This window comes from Hipposideros armiger, unplaced genomic scaffold, assembly GCF_001890085.2.
Source record: "Hipposideros armiger isolate ML-2016 unplaced genomic scaffold, ASM189008v1 scaffold_594, whole genome shotgun sequence".
Classification (NCBI taxonomy): domain Eukaryota; kingdom Metazoa; phylum Chordata; class Mammalia; order Chiroptera; family Hipposideridae; genus Hipposideros; species Hipposideros armiger.
The window spans coordinates 31,687-48,546 of NW_017731944.1; the positions used below are offsets into that span (position 1 = coordinate 31,687).

The 16,860-nt window shown below is 40.9% G+C and overlaps 1 protein-coding gene and 1 long non-coding RNA gene across 5 annotated transcripts in view; one reads left to right on the plus strand and one right to left on the minus strand.

The window, feature by feature from the left end:
- Positions 1-14,276, minus strand: part of LOC109371837 (uncharacterized) — a 37,546-nt gene extending 23,270 nt beyond the window's left edge. Inside the window, exons 1-2 of one of the 4 annotated variants that reach the window (XR_002121941.1) lie at positions 13,811-14,276; positions 479-578 (exon numbers count right to left, since the gene is read on the minus strand). This is a non-coding gene — a long non-coding RNA (uncharacterized LOC109371837). Of the gene's footprint in view, positions 1-478; positions 579-9,317; positions 9,718-13,810 lie in introns of those variants that run through there. The other 3 variants (XR_002121939.1, XR_002121942.1, XR_002121938.1) reach the window with 3 other exon arrangements.
- Positions 12,685-14,938, plus strand: LOC109371836 (growth-regulated protein homolog gamma-like). The gene is made up of 4 exons (XM_019624578.1): positions 12,685-13,095; positions 13,203-13,326; positions 13,449-13,532; positions 14,283-14,938. Exons 1-4 carry the CDS (start codon positions 12,996-12,998, stop codon positions 14,296-14,298), a joined length of 324 nt encoding a protein of 107 aa, XP_019480123.1. The 5' UTR covers positions 12,685-12,995; the 3' UTR covers positions 14,299-14,938.
- The last annotated feature ends 1,922 nt before the right edge of the window (positions 14,939-16,860 follow it).

Here is a 16,860-nt window from a genome sequence, read left to right on the forward strand (position 1 = left end):
CGCAATAACGGTGCCAACTTGGGCCAGTGAAGCAACGTCCTCCACAACTAGACTGAAGAACAAAACGACAGCAACTTGTCTGTTCCCATCCCCCCAATTCCCAAAAAAAATTTTAAAAAAAAAAAAAAAAAGAAAAAAAAAGAAAATTGCCACAAAGAAGTAAATTTGAATATATATACCCAGTTTGTTGATTCGATTTGTCTGGCAGCTGCTTCACCGAAACTGACTGTGATCAAACCCAAGTTGTGTTTTCATACATACATATGATCCCCATCAATGGACTCAGCATTCCGAGACCATCAGATAAGGAAGTTTCACTGAGGTTATTCCCTGGGGTCTTAGCACTCCAAGACACTTCTTTATGACATCAAAGGATCAGTGCGCAGGAGCATTTGAGTGGGCAGCTGCAAGGTGACAATACTTGAAAGAGAAACACGCATTTTTCCCCTTAATGTGATTTTCCCATCTGAGGTCTTACCATTAAAATGTATTATCAGCACTCTGTTTCTCTTTCTTCCCAAGAACATCCTATTTCAAGTTGCCGAGCACTGTTGTTTCCAAGCATTATAAAATGAACCCTATGTATAGATTAAAAACATAAATAGGAAATAAACAAACCTTGTTTCCAAAAAGCAATAAGTCCTCAGAAGGGGTATCAAAATGAGCACAAATTTAAACATTACTATAATTCTCAACTTTTTTTTCCAAAATTCATCCCCTCAGTCATCTCTTCTAGGATTTCTTTCCAGAAATTCTCCCCCAAATGCATTCTCTCAATATCTATGCACTCAGGTCCATCTCTAACAATTATGAGGTCTTAGGGGAGAGTTCAAAGAGAGATTCATATTTCTTTGACTAAATATGTGAAAATTTCTAAACAAGCTAACAAAATGCTAAATAAAATAGTTCTATCATCCTACCTTGACAAATACATATCAATAACATTTAGAAATATGCATATACATATATGTAGATTTCAGAGCAAGAAATATTGCTAGGAATAAAGGGGGTCATTTCATAATGATAATGGGTCAACTATTCAAGAGACTATAACAATCTTAAATGTGAATGATGATTGCTAAAAACTCTATTTTTGCGGCCGGCCCAGTGGCGCGATAGTTAAGAGCTGGCTTGGGATGCCAGAGGGCCACCGTTCAGATGCCACATATGAGGGCCAGTGACACTGCCCTCTGCAGTTAAGATGCTGAACAACAGCTTGACCTGGAGCTGGGCTGCCGAGCGTCCCCAGCGTCGTCAGCGACGGCATAGGCTGCAGCCCCTGCTACAGTGGGTAGCCAGTATGAGTGGCCAGCAGCCTCCGTGAGCAGCATCCAAAAGCCAGGGATTGATCTGCCTCATCCTGGAAGAGCGCAATGATGGTGCCAACTTGGGCCAGTGAAGCAACATCCTCCACAACTAGACTGAATCACAAAAGGACAGCAACTTGTCTGTTCCCCTCCCCCCAATTCCCCAGAACTGTTCCCATCCCCCAATTCTCCAATAAAAAGCTTTTAAAAAAAAACCAACAAACCTCTATTTTTGGCAAAAGTCATAAAATTTTACACTTAAAATTGGTCAGTATCATTAAATGTAAATAAACTTGCAATAAAGCTGATGAAAAAAATCTACAAGTGGATTGATCGTAGTGACTTTCACACGCAGTGTTGTATCTTTCCTGTGTTCTTTCTACAAGATAAATAAACTTAATGCTAGGTGAAGCCTACTGTCTCATTAGTTTGATTTTCATTCTGAGCATCGGACCACTACTAAGTAGGCAATGAGTACTGCAGTCATCAACTCCTCTAGTTCTCCCCATATAACTTTCAGATATTTATTCATTCTCTCTATCATTACCCCTAGGATAGGTACACATCATTCACATCATTCATTTCAGCAAACAGCCTATGAAGGGCACCTTGCTCTGTTTCAGACATTGTGCTCTATATATTGGAATTCAAAAATGAGGCTTTGCCCTTTCTCATAGGCTAATATAATTACAATCTAATGTGGCAAATGTTTATATAGATTAGTAATAAAGTGTCATAAAAATACAGAGAAGAGAATGATTTGTTCTGTCTGGGTGACCTTGGAAAAATATAATCATGAACGGTACCATCTCCTAAGTACTTATTAGATGCCAAGGAACATATCTAATCCTCCCAATAACTCTTCAAGGTGGGTAATATTATTCCCACTCTAAAACTGAGGAAGCAATCTCAAAAACCTTAAGGAACTTGCTCAAAGACATACAGGCAAGAGGCGGAGGAGATCTGGCTGATTCCCAGCTCCCTGATCTTTCTACCATATCTTGCTACTCATACAAGCAAATGACATGTAAGTAATTGCTTCATTCAAGTGCCAATAGATGAGCTTGATCTTGAGAGAACAGTTGGAATTTCTAGGGGTCAGGGGGAAAAAACAACTGCAAAAAGAGGGAGAAATGAGTGCCAACACTCGAAAGACTGGATGATCATTTCATGTTTAGAGAAGAGTTTATCATTCTGTGTAGGAGGAATATACTCATGTGTATGTGAGAGGCGGGGCAGAGATATATTGGAGAGAGAGTAGGTAACCATTTCTCAAAGTATTTTGTGCCCATTTTGAGTTTCTGTATTACATTTCACTTTCAATGCTACAGAATTATCTTGTTAAAATACAAATACAGCAATGTCACTCATCTTTGTAAAACTCTCAAGGTTTCTATTTTGCCCCTAGTGTAAGGTCCAAAGTTTTTAGCATGCCATGTGTGCCTTGTTTTCCTAATCTTTGAAATGGGTATATTTTGAATACCTATTGGGTTGCTTGGGCTACTGTAAGAAGATTTTACACACACACACACACACACACATACACACACACACACAATTCAGCCCTGATTTATATATAAAAACATATAAAATGTATGTTTTTACTAAATGTTAGTGATTATTAGTAATTGTAATTACTATGTTATTATTATTGCTATTCTTTGTACTATTATAGACAGTCTGGTATGTTGAGTCAGACAATCAGCAGAGACGTTTTGGTGAAAATAAGCAAAAAGTGTTAAAATTGAAATTAAAGTACTTCAATTGATGTTTTTGAAACTTAACACACTAGGAAGTGGGGTGCAGGTGGTAAGGTATTATGATTTTACTCTTTTCTTTATTTCCCTCTGGATGCCTGCCACAAACAACATCCTTAGTTGGATATAATTAGTAAGTATGACCCAACTGGCCAGAGGTAAAACACATTTTGCTCTGCTAATCTTTATTTTGGATGTAGTCTGCTGAGAACATTGTGAAGCTATCATCCTTATCAACAAGAGCATCAGAAACCAGAACTTCTGTCGGGAAAAGCACAGGAATTTACTGTAGCTCTTGTTTTGCAAACTTTCAGGGAGTGATGAAATTCAAATGGCATTACTTCAACATTTTTTTTTTCTGACTGGAAATTCTCAGCGGATAGTGTCTACAAACTAGAAATTTATTATATAGATAACAACCTCAACTGATGTAAAAATATCAATGAAGGGATATTTTTGCTTGTGGAAGTTCCTTTTCTAAATCTTGTGCACCAAGGATTTAATTTTACACAGTTACCCATGTATGTAAGAAACAAAAGTTTCACAAAATAATACCTAAGCTAATTATACGTGGTGCATTATGGTGTGTTCTCCTTTTTATTCTATCCTATTGTATTTAATTCCATTATATTTTAAAATACTAGTTAAAACCCACACAATTGATTCTATGACCCACTAATGTATCATGACTTGTAGTTTAAAAGCATTGTTCTAGTCTCTTGATGACAAAGCCAAGCTTTGACAGTCCATGGTGGAGTCCATGTCCTTGTTAATGCCTTCCAGCATTCTTGGAGTCAGTAGAGATAGGCTGCTTAGACCAGTGAGGCCCTAGGTGCACGCTGCCTATTATCTACCTCCAGTCTGATTATCAGACCCTGGCCTAGTGTTGGAAGTCCCTGGGCACTGTATACGGTGAAGCTTTTGGAGTTGAGATGGCACTGAACTGTCAACACTCTGGGGACTCGTAGCTGTCATTGCTCTTACATTTTTGTTTGGCTACTAGTATAAACTGGATTGAAGATTTTTTTCAAGTGCATTGTTTTCAAGGAGGGCTTAAAAAAATGAAATGCACTCATTAGACCTAAGATTTACATGGTTTCTCTCTTCCCCAATCACTTCTTTCTTTGTCCAGAGAAAGACTGATTTTGAGCCAGTGAGCTTCTGAGCCATACAGTTTGGGGTTTGAATTTTAGCTCCACTTTTAAGGTTCTCTGCCCCATTTTCCTCATCTCTAAAATGAGAATAATGATACCAACCTCATCGTATTCTTGAAATTATTGAAATGACATTATGAAAAGCTTAGGCACTGCATCTGACCCAGAATTGGGACCTAAGAAATAGTACTCTCCTTCCCTTTCTGTGGTGGTTTACCCCCCAGAACACATATCAGTTCCAAATCGCAGGGGCCACAACGCTTGAGCCAACAACCCACTAAGAACACCACAGATAAGAAGGATTTTTCTTCAGCAAAACCACAACCCAGTGCTATAATCAGTAGAGAAAACTTAAGCATGATGAATATAAGCTACATTTCCTAAAATATCAAATTTAAAAGCCTGCAAACCTTGTCAACCACAATGTTTATAAAACTATGATGTGTACAGTGTCTGGTGATTGAGAGGCTGTCTTAACTTTCTCTTTAGTTAAAAAAAAAAAGAATAAATAAACATAGTATATAGCCATGTCAATTATTTATTTCTTCACTGAGTCAGACCCAAGGGGACTGTCCCAGTGTCTGATTTTGTGTGGGTGGCAGCAAAACTTAAAAGCAAAGGAATCACCAAGCATTAACAGAGTTAGGACTATCAAATCTTAGTTATTAACAATGTTGGTCAGTCTGTCTTCTACACTGTGATTCCAAAGCACCATATGCCCACCACCATCAGCTCTCACTCTAAAATCTATTGAAATTATTTGTTTGTCCTGATCTGCTCCCCTTGAGGAGCAAACTGTATCTCCCCCACCTCCCATATATCTACACTCTAGGAAAATGCCAAAACACAGTAGATGCTAAAAAATTGTTTTTCAAAATTTAACCATAAGGAAAATAATGTGGTTAATATGAAAGTTTTTTGTTTTTTGTTTTTTTTCTGGGATAATCAACTCAACTGACAAGAACTGATTATGAGAAGTAATGCTACTGATTACCTAATTACTGCCCTGATCTCATTTACAACTCTCATAAAATAATTTATAGATGTGATAATCGCCCACCGTGTCATTACCATCAGCAAGGTTTCCTGTCTTTTTGCAGTTAAAAATGCACTCAAGAACTTTCAGGGTCATGCTGAGGATACCCTCATCTGTCCATCCACATCCTCCACTCACAATCACACAATCTCACAAAATGTGCTCCCTAAATAGTATTTAATTATAGTCATACATATTTAAGGTAGAGTGTATCACGTATGATACATAACAAACCATCCTCCCTCCCTTGTCCTCCACATTTTCCACCCATCTGTCCTAATTGGATCTCATGGTTCTTTAACCTCCTCCTCTTCCAAACCTTCAAAACACACTAGCTAAGTCACCCACAAGCAAAACCTCACCTTTGACAGCATTATCTTCAGAATGATGCCACCCAATATTACAGACACTGAAAAGTAGTTCTGAGACCACAGCCTTTTGTCCTTCTAACTCTTCTACTCTCAAACTTATCTTGAACATGCTCAATATCCCACAAAAACCTCAAAGGCCCTCCAAGATCCCCACCATCTCCATTTTTTCAGTGTATCATACCTTATTCTGCTTCATTCACCTTCCAACTCAGCCTGGACTCTGCGGTTAGTCAATGCTGCAAATTACTCTCTGCATAGTTTATACCAGAACTAACCCCTCCCTCCTGCTTACCCCCATTGTCCGATTTTTGTCCCTAAGCCACAAAATAGTGCTGAAGACATGAAATCATGTGAATTGGTATAAGTGTAATTTAATGCTCTTGGTCTTAGGTGAGCTTTTCCTGATATTTTATAATCTTTTTGTTTATTAAGGTCACCTACTTTGACCTTTCACAACTGTTGCCCCAAATGCTCGCCACTTCCCTCAGACATCAGCCCTATCATAAGCCTTGACCACTCAGCAAATGACCTGTCCTTCTACTTTACTATGATGATTTCTAAACTTACTTCCCTTCATCCTCAAAATATCTCTGGATTTTCACCTTTTTCTCCTTTTACTTTCATGATACTGAAGAATATTAACCCCGCCCTGACCCCATTCGCTAAATATAAGCAGTCAATAGAACTGATTACTTAACCTCAGTTATGGAAGCACAAATTCATCCATGACTTACTCCCTTTACTTTTAAAAGCTATTCTTAATGTTAGTATTTTATTATTCTTTTTTTTTAATTTAACAATAGTTTCTATAGCATTTACTTTCAAGCACATTTTACAAATGTGAATTGATTTGATTTTCATAATAATCCTATGAGGACTGTTTGTAAGGCTTTAAAAATGGGTAAAAACATTTAGGTTGGCTGTACGCTGGTGGGATGAAGACTAGATGAAAAACTGAAACACAATTTGAAAAGCTGTAATGAGAGATTGCATGGTTCAGGAAAAAGAGAATAAGTTCTATTCCTGACTTTCTATTTCTCAGTTCTAGCCCCATGCAATAGCTTTCTATTTCCTGCCCTGGCCATCTATTAATTCCTTCTTAGCCTTCTGTGTATACCAAATAAATACTAAATGCCACCCCCACCCCAACGCCCTGCCTATGTTGGTTTGATAAGGTTTCAATTACTTGTGACCAATCATACACACACACACACACACACACACACACACACACACACACACACATACACGCACACACATACACTTTCTGTGTGTCTCTATAAAAAAACATATGCACAAATGGACAGGGTCAAGAAGAATAAAAACAAAAAAGTATTTTTGGTGAAAAAAAATATGTGGAAGTGTAGTGAAAAACATTGGAAAATGTACTATGAGCAACATTCAAAAATCAATTTTTTGATTCTTTATTCATAATTCTCCTGGCTAATATCCATATCGTGACACTGTGTATTACACTTCTATTAGTGTTTTATACACTCGTCTATTGAATTCCTAAATTTTGCTTCCATAAAACCAAAGTCATCATAATGTTTTTATTCTCCAAAAAGTCTTCTTATAACATACTCATACACTATTTCCATGGGGAAGCTTCCCTTTTTCCTGTGTTTACTTCCTTTTTGTAAATTTGCCATGTCACTGTTTCATCATACTATATCATATGACCATGGTAGTATTTATTTAATCAGGACTACTTCCATAAGCATTTAGGAAACAATTTTAAGAAAATGGAGATGAAAACCTAATTTAGAGCAATCTTTTAAAATCCTTTAACATTTGTCCAAAGCCAATATTTGTGAATGGTGCTTAGTATAACTTGATATGATTTTAAATAATTGTCAATTGCTCAATTCATCAGAATTCTTACTACAGGTACAAGAGCAACAGAACTTATCTAATAAACATAAAGGGGTATATTGGTGGATATTAAAGAATGCCAAATTTATCCAATTTTGTATCTTTTGTAAACCCTGACATAGAACCTTATATACAATGAATGCTTAGTAAAGGTCTATTGAATTGAATATCCACTGTTTCTTCATTTTCTCCATAGCTTGAGCCTTTTATTTACACTGCACCTTCTACATACCACTTAGTAAATGATAAATTTCTATACACAGGGTCATGAAAACACCTTGGAATGGATTTAAGAACATTTCAGAGGAGGTAACATCTGAACTGATTCAGAGCAGACAGGGTCCACACAGCCTTCAGTGACTGAGTCCTGCTCTATCTGTCCCCACTCTCTGCCATAGAGGTTAAGCTCCAGATATACGAACTGCCAGCTGCTCCTAGTAGACACAATGATAATTCAACTCTCTATGACTTTGCTCATTTGGTCATCTCCTTCTGGAATGTTTCCTCCACCTTTCAATCTCCTCATTCACCTGGGAAAATCTCACTCATCTTTTAAGACTCAACTCAAGGGGCACCTGCCCCAGAGATACTTCTCTGTAGTTCTTCTCTAAGAGTTCTGCCCACCTCATTTGTAGACAAGGTTAGGTGTCCCACCTCTGTGCTTGTCATGTCCTGGACATACTCCATCATGGGATGTGCCACACTACTTCATAATTTTCTGTTTATATACCTGCCTTTCCTGTTACACTGAAATTCTGGAGGTAGTAGAATGCATCTTACACCTTTTTGTATGCTGAGAACCTAATTTGATCCCAAACTCATAAATGCTAACTTGTAAATGAACAAATGGAGAAAGGAAGGGAAACAAGGCTTTGAATAGTGAAGAAATCAACCTGCTTTAGAAAGATAATTTTAGCAGCAATATGAAAGATGAAATGTATTTTTCAGGACTCTTTCACTGTGAGTGATAGAAAATGACTCAAGGGTCGGCCAAGTGGCACATTGGTTAAGAGTTGGCTTGGGACTCCAGCTCTGAGCAGCAGGGCCCTGGTTCGGATCCCATATGAGGGCCAGTGATGCTGCACCCTCTACAGCTAAGATGGTGAACAACAGCTCAACCTGGAGCTGGGCTCTGTGAGTCGCCGGCGATGGCGTAGGCTGCAGTGGGGCTGGCCGGCAGCTGGCGTGAGCTTTCGTGAGCTGGCGTGAGCTGCCATGAGTGGCCGTCCAATGGCCAGCGAGCAACTGCCTTGCCCAGGAAGAGCGCAATGATAATACCAACATGGGCCAGTAAAGCAGCGTCCTCCATAACTAGACTGAAGAACAAAAGGACAGCAACTTGTCTATTCCCCTCCCTCAATTCCCCAATAAAATGTTAAAAAAAAAAAACAAAGAAACATGACTCAAACTGGCTTAATAAGGAAAGAGAATCTGTTGCTATACAACAATGAAAGTGAATGGGTTAGGTAGGGCAAAGCTAGATTCAGGTGCTCAAACAATGTCCCCAATAATCCTACATCTGTATAGGTCCAGGTCTGTGCTTTCCTCTATGACAGCACTGCTTTCAGGCAGTCCCTCCCCAAGCAAAGGCAAAACTCCAGGTTTCTATCTAATCCATTAGCAAGCCCAGCAAGAAGCAAGAACCTCTCAATTCCCTTTATGCCAGCACAACTGGCTTTGTCTCTGAGTCAGTTAATCTTAAATCATTGGCTCCACTTTGAACAAATATTGGCCTGGGCACAAGCAGGAAGGAGGGACCAAAACTGCCCTCGGGTCACAAACTCTCCTTCTTGAGCTCAGAGTTGAAGTCATCTTACCTTAATCACATGGACTGATAAGGGTAGAAGCGAGGATTTCCAAAGGAAAACCAGGGTTGAGTTTTAAGAAGGTGGAAGAGTGGGTGTCAGGTAGAAACAGCAGATGCAGTAGAGATTGAAAGAGGAGGTTAACACTGATACTCAGCTGAGTTCTCTTAGAGAGAGGGATGGGAGACCTTGGGATTTGTGACATGTTTAGGTAACTTCACTTTCTCTCTTCTGAGCAGAAACATTACACAACAAACTATAACTGTTAGGAAATAGGAGGGAGGTGGGTGGCAGTCAGCAAAGTTCTCAAGGCAAACCAGGATTACAGCAGAGCCAAACCACTCATTCTTCCTGGCCAATTAGCAAGGTCAGTGCTCAGCATGGAAGTGACCCTAGATTTTGAAGCCATATTACATTGTATTAGTCAAATCTGAACGATATGATAAAAATTATACAGTTGAATGGAAATTAGTAAACTGAGCTTCTATTTTAGAGGTAACTTCACTGGGTTGGCGATTGCATGGATTTACAGCTTGTGGATATAAAAGTGGCATTCAGCACATGTTATAACAAGAAGCAAGTTATCATAGTAGGTTTCATAGCAATAGTGCTCTTAAATTTTTTGAAACTTAGTATGAGGCTGTCATGAATTAATTCATGGAAAGTGGTATATTGTGAAAGCAAAAAAAAAGTCTCCTTTTTTTCTGAAAGCAAATGATTTTGATTAAACAAGAGCTAGGAATCATGTTGCAGATAATTCTAGAAATAATGGGTTGATTCTTGACATGTCTCATCCTTTGGCTGGAACTGTAGATAAACTTAAATTCTACTCTTTCTTGGTATTTGCTTACATGAATACTTTGGGTTGGATCTGGGAATTATTACAGCTAATACATTTGATTGTTTGGGCAGTCAGCAATTAATTCCAGAGGCAGGAAGACAGTCATTTGAAAATACTTTCCCATAAGTGGATTGGTAAGAATTTTACTTTTATTCCCATTTTATATGGGAAATGATTGAAAGTAAAATTTTAAACATACATTGAATTTTTTTTTAAAGATTTTTATTGGGGAATTGGGGGGATGGGAACAGTGCTGGGGAATTGGGGGGAAGGGGAACAGACAAGTTGCTGTCTTTTTGTTCTTCAGTCTAGTTGTGGAGGACATTGCTTCACTGGCCCAAGTTGGCACCATCATTGCGCTCTTCCCGGGCGAGGCACATCAGTTGCCGGCTTCTGGACGGCAACATACATTGAATTTTAAAAATCTGTTTGAAGATCTCAGGAGAATACAGGTACACCTGCATTTCAAAAGTCCTAATGCTAAAAAATGTTAAAGATAAATGAAAAGATATTTCTTTGAATATATATATTTTTTCTTTTTACATGAAGATCCACCATAGAATGTCTCTGTTTAGGTAAGTGTCTTAATCAGTTGGGGCTGCTATAACAAAACACCATATACTGGGTGATTTAAATAATAAACATTTATGTCTTACAGTTCTGGAGGCTGGGAAGTCCAAGATCAAAGTGTCTGCAGATTCGATATCTGGTGAGAACCCTATTCCTAGTTTGTAGAGATAGTTGCCTTCTTGCTGTGTCCTCACATGACACAGAAAGAGAGAACAAGCTCCCTGGGTACCTCTTCTTATAAATGTATTAAATCCCATCCTGAGGATCCTATCCTTATGATTTCAGATAAACCTAATGACCTCGCCAAAGCCCAGATTCCTAATACTATCACAATGGGGTATAGGGCTTCAGCATATGAATTTTTGGAGGACATAAATATTTAGTCCATGATAGTAAGGTTGAAAAACGCTCTTTCTATTGTGCTTATATAACAAATATTTATATGGCACTTAATATTTGCTGATGTTTTACAAATGTTAGCATATTTAATATTCATAACAACCCTGTGAGATGGGCTAGCTCACTTTTACTGAGGAAAATCAAGAGCAGAGAGATATTATACAAATTGTCCATGGTCAGCTGGTCATATGGCAAGTGAGTATGTAGCTGAAATTTCAGCCCTGACAGCATTACCGAACTCTCTCTGCTCCTGAGGCAGACCTCTTTCCTGGCATCCAGCTCTTCTCACAGCAGTGGTAGAATATCTCACACTTCCTGGAGGTCTGCATCTACTCTGGAGAATTAACGTAAACCATCTACAGTTTAATCTAAAACGAGACACTGAAGCTGATTGTGAAAAGTGAATTTCAGTCATCCCTCTGTATCCATGGAAGACTGGTTCCAGGACAAACCCCTCATTCCATGCTCAAGTCCCTTATATAAAACGGTGTTGTATTTGCATATAAACTACGTACATCTTCCCATATACTTTAAATAATTTCAAGATTATTTATAATACCTAATACAATGTACTCTATAAATTGTTACACTGTATTGTTTAGAACATAAGGACAAGAAAAAAAGTCTATATGTCAGCACAGGTGCAACCATCATAAGCCTAATTATATAGTAGATGTCAACAAGGACAGCAATGTTTTTTGTTTTTTTAATATTTTCTATCTGCGGTTGGTTGAATAGGAGGATATAGAACTGGCATAGAGGGCAGACCATATCCAGTGAGAAGGTTTCAGCTACACAGACTTTGAATGCTTTATAGACATTCTTAGAAATCTAAAGTACATTGATAGTTATTTGTCAAGAAAGAACCCCAGGAGACAGACAGATTCAGACGACAGGGAATGGAATATACTAGTAATCTAGTATTTACATATTTTGAAAAACCACATCTGTTTGTTGCTCAGAGGAGTAATGGCGGGAGTAGCCTCCTGGTGACTGCGGTCTTTTCTGTCCATGGACAGCACTAGAAAAGTGGACAGCCCATGACAGCTCTCCAATAACTGTCATGAATGAAAATGCAGCCTCCTGTAACAACTAAAAGTGGTGCTCCTGGCATGAGTAGAGTTTGGGAAGTCCCAGAATTTCAAAGAGAAGGAGGACGAGAGATTACAACACATTTATTCTAAAATAAACACTGAATTAATCTGTGCAATGGTCTGTCCACTCGCCCTACCCCCATACCCCACCGAGGAAACATAGGGCACTAAATGTGATCTATCTAAGCTCAAAATCACCAGGAATAAAACGAACGTTTTTTACATGTAATCTGAGATGACAGGTGCATTTCTAAACAATACGTTTATTACAGAGATAAATAAAATTTGCAAAACCTAAATTCAAAATAAAATAAATAGATACATGAGAGAGGCTGCCATTCCCTTCACATGTTTTCCAATTCCAACAACTAAACTGTCTTTAAGAGGAGTAGTTCTCTCCCTTAACGATAAGGGCATGGGCCTAAGGGGTCTGACCCTCCTTTCCGCCCCGCGCCACGGCCCCCCCTCACAGGCTGTAGCTCGCTCGTGCCTGGTGGTGACTCACTCACGGCCCTTTTGGGGTTTGGGCGGAAACAGATTATCCCAGAGTCAGCCAAGTTAGGGGCAGGCCAGGCTGGGCGGCACCGCGGGTCCTGCCCTCCAGGGGTGGGTCGGCGCATTTCCAAGGCCCGGAATTTCCCTAGCCCTGGGGCTGCGATCTTTCCGCTTCGACCATGGATAAAAGGGGTTCGCTCGTGTCGGGGAGCCACAGAGCCCTCTCCGCCAGCTCTCCCGCCAGCTCTCGTGCTCCAGGCACCGCCGACCCGAACCTCCGAGCTGAGCGCCATGGCCCGCACCGCTACCGCCGCCGCCCCCTGCGCCCCTCGGCTCCTCCGGGCCGCGCTGCTGCTCCTGCTCCTGGTCGCCGCCTGCCGGCGCGCAGAAGGTGAGACTTGGTGCTCTGGGTTCCCAAGGGCGGGACACGGGACGGGTCAGACCCCTTAGGCGCCCATCGGGGGACAGCCCCGCTAACCAAGTCTGTTGTCCCCGCAGCGGCGCCCGTTGTCGGTGAGCTGCGCTGCCAGTGCTTGAAGACCTTGCAGGGGATTCCCTTCAAGAACATCCAGAGTGTGAAGGTGACACCCCCGGGACCCCACTGCACCCAAACCGAAGTCATGTAAGTGCTGCCTTGCTCGCGCTGCTGCTGCTAACAGCTCTGTCACCTCCACCGTCCCGAAGCCCCCACCCTGACCCCAGCCCCACCTCCTGCCTCACGTGGATTCTCCCTTCTCTCTGCAGAGCCACGCTCAAGAATGGACAGGAAGCTTGTCTCAACCCCGCAGCCCCCATGGTTAAGAAAATCATCGATAAGATGCTAAACAAGTGAGTTACGGTTTTTATTCACGCATTGGTCACAATACTAGCATCTGCCTCCAGCGAATTATATCAGGGAAATTCAGGGTTTAGCTGAAGGAGTGGAAATCATTATTATTTCACAATTAGATTTGGCACTAAGGTCATTCATGTGCTCTGTTGCCAGAAGGATATTTCCAGTGCCCTCCACCCTTAGTCAAATGAGTGTGGGTAAATATACCTTCCTAAAAGATTAAGTAGATTTAGCTAAAATGCTTCCTACCCATTAAGGAATAAATATTGTTTACCTCAGTCCCGTATTGGTTTCAAACCTGAAAAGTAGAATCCCTGGTCTGGGACAACGTGGGCCTTGGAAGCTTAGGACTTTGCAGTGAGACCTCCCTGAGGTCCAGTGTAGGATCCCTGGGAAAGTTTTTCAATCCCTTCGAGCCTCAGCAAAGTGGAGTACATAATAATAGCTATTCCCTGGAGTGTTTGAGGCTTAAATGAGGTCATGCATGTAAATATTTAACCCAGTGTGACAGTGAGCAGTACATTTTAGCTCTTTCAAACCAATGATAAATCTGAGTCCACAGCCCCACTTTTCTTAAGTAAAAGAGCATGCTCTCTGCTATACACAGTAGTAAGTATAGCGGGACCTTCTCCAGGTGCAGGGCTGGGCCAGGTCTGCATGCAGATATCCCTCCAGCCTCAGGGTCCGGTGTGAGAGAAGAGCAGCTTTCTTTAACACCTGTAACAGTAATCTTCTTCTCACCATAGGGGCAGCACCAACTGACCTAGAGAGAAATAAGAAGCTCATGGTGGAAGTTCCTGAAAGGAGGCCCCTGTCCTTACAGGGACTGAAAATGAAGAAGAGAACAACTGGCTTCCGGGGACAATTAGAAAGAGATTACTGTGCTTGACTGTTTTTATATGAGAGGCCTATTTATTTATGTATTATTTATTTTTCAAAGTTCATATTTTAATATCTTACATGTTAGTATTTAAAGGTGTGCATGTGTTTAATCAACCATGAGTCAGTTCTGATTGTTACTTAATTTGAAGATGATCGGTTTTAAGTGCCTCGTTAAACTAGTATTTATTGAGAGGCCATCAAATGCCAGGCACTGTGATAGAGGTGGAGGAATCCAAGCAATTGGACAGTGAGATCAATATTAGGGTCAGGGAAACTGTGTGCACATCTATTTCTGTACTTGTTTAAAAGAATTGTTATTTATTGAAACTTTCACACCACATTATGTGGTCAACAGTTTGATGTTGACGTTTCCCTTGGACATTTTATGTCTTACTTGTAGGGCATAATGCCTTATTTAATGTTTATTACGCGATGTTTCTCTTTGTCTTGGGACAGAGAAGTTAAAACTACTGTTACATTTTTACAAATGACATGAAAATAAAAGTTCTGCAAAAAATAACATACTTAGGTTTTGTTTTATTCTTCTTGATCTTTGGTTCCTACCGGGTGCCCAGGGTATTGTACAGTTAAATTAACTATTCCTTCCCTTATAGTTCTGTTACTCAGGAACAAATATTTGACACACTTCCCTCCCACCCACCTTGCGGATCCTAGTTTTATATAAAATACTGATGTTTTTAACCTTGACCAATTTGTTATTCAAAATTAGATCTTTATAAACTTTTGAATTTTTATATATATTTTTACAAGGTCTCCTATTAAATGCTTTTGGTAAGTGGTTTTTCAAACAAGTATGCAATCCTCCCCTTTTAATGAGGCTGGGAGCCAAAGGTAGAAAAGTAAATTCTTCTTAAGCACTCAAAACAATTTGTGCTATTTATAATAACAGTAATATAATGACCTATAGAATGAGATCCAAGATGGCGGAGTACATAAACTCTGTGCTTGTCTCATCCCGTGAACACATCAAAGTTACAACTAAATTATAGAACGACCATCCTGGAGAACTATCTGAAGTCTAGCTGAACAGAACTAATGATATAAAGAAGCCACATTGAGACTGGTAGGAAAGGTGGAGATGTGGAATGGGCTGATCCCAAACCTCCATGTGGTGGGTGAAAATCAGGAGTGAAATCTCAGCCAGAGAAGTTCCCCTCGAAGGAGCAAGGAACCCCAGCCCCTCACACCAGGCTCCCCAGCCCAGAGTACTGGTGCTGGAAGAGGAGCCCCCACAACCCCATGACTGTGAAAACCAGGGGGCATTCTGACCAGCCAGGTGTGGTAACCCAGAGATTCTCTGAAAGGGCCCATGCAGACATTCACCCTGGGCTCCAGTGGAGGGATGGTGATTCTGGGGGTGTCAGAGACATATGGGAAGAGACTGAATTGTGCAACTTTGCATCAAGGACTGGAGGAACAGTCCTCATTTTCTCTGTGCTGGGCCCTCTTCTCATGCAGCAGACAGGCGGGCACCTTCTTTCCTGTGTCGAGCCCGCCCCTACAGGAAAAATCTGAATCTGATTGGCTTGGTGAGCTCTGCTGCTCCATCCTGCTGACTCACTGAGACCCAGGTTTACCCAACTTGCATACTGCAGGAGGCTTAATCAGCAGCTGAAACTTATGGGAGCCAGCAGGTGGAAGCAGGCCTTGAAGTGTCCTGGATTTTTGCAGAGCTACCCTAGACTGGATACTGGTGGTAGCCATCCTCAGTTTGCAGTGTGGCCTCTCCCACTTGCCTCCAGGTACAGCATAGGGCAGTAACAGACAGTGGATTGCTTTGTAGCTCCTAGCAAGTAATCCCCTGCCAGTCACAGGCAATGGCTGACCTGCGCTTGCACTGGAGCCCCTTGCAAGAGGCCCCAGAACCAACATACTTGGAGGTTGGCTTCAGACCACAGCAAAGCACCACCCAATTAACCCCACAAGTGGCACACACAAAGGGTGGTCTCAGCAAGCACAAGAGCCCACTGGGACAAATCCCACTCTGTGGGGTAAGCCCCCCTCACAGCAGACCATAAGCTGTGGACATGGCCAAACCTCACAGCCAGTCAGCCTGAAGGTCAGTACCTCATACTAACATGCCAACAGCAATCAAGTCTCAACTATGTAACAGGAGAGCACACACAGCCCACACAAGGGACACTCTTACAGCACCCAGCTCAGGTGACCAGGGAGACTGTGCCACTGGGCCCCAGAGGACTCCTACTACATAAGGCCACCCAGCAAGACTGGGAGACATAGCAGCCCTACCTAATACATAGAAACAAACACAGAGAGGCAGCCAAAATTAGGAAACAAAGAAATACGTCCCAAATGAAGGACAGGAGAAAACTCTAGAAAAAGAAGTAGAACTAAACAAAACGGAGGCAAGCAACCCACCAGATACAGAGTTCAAAACAACGGTTATAAGATGCTCAAGGA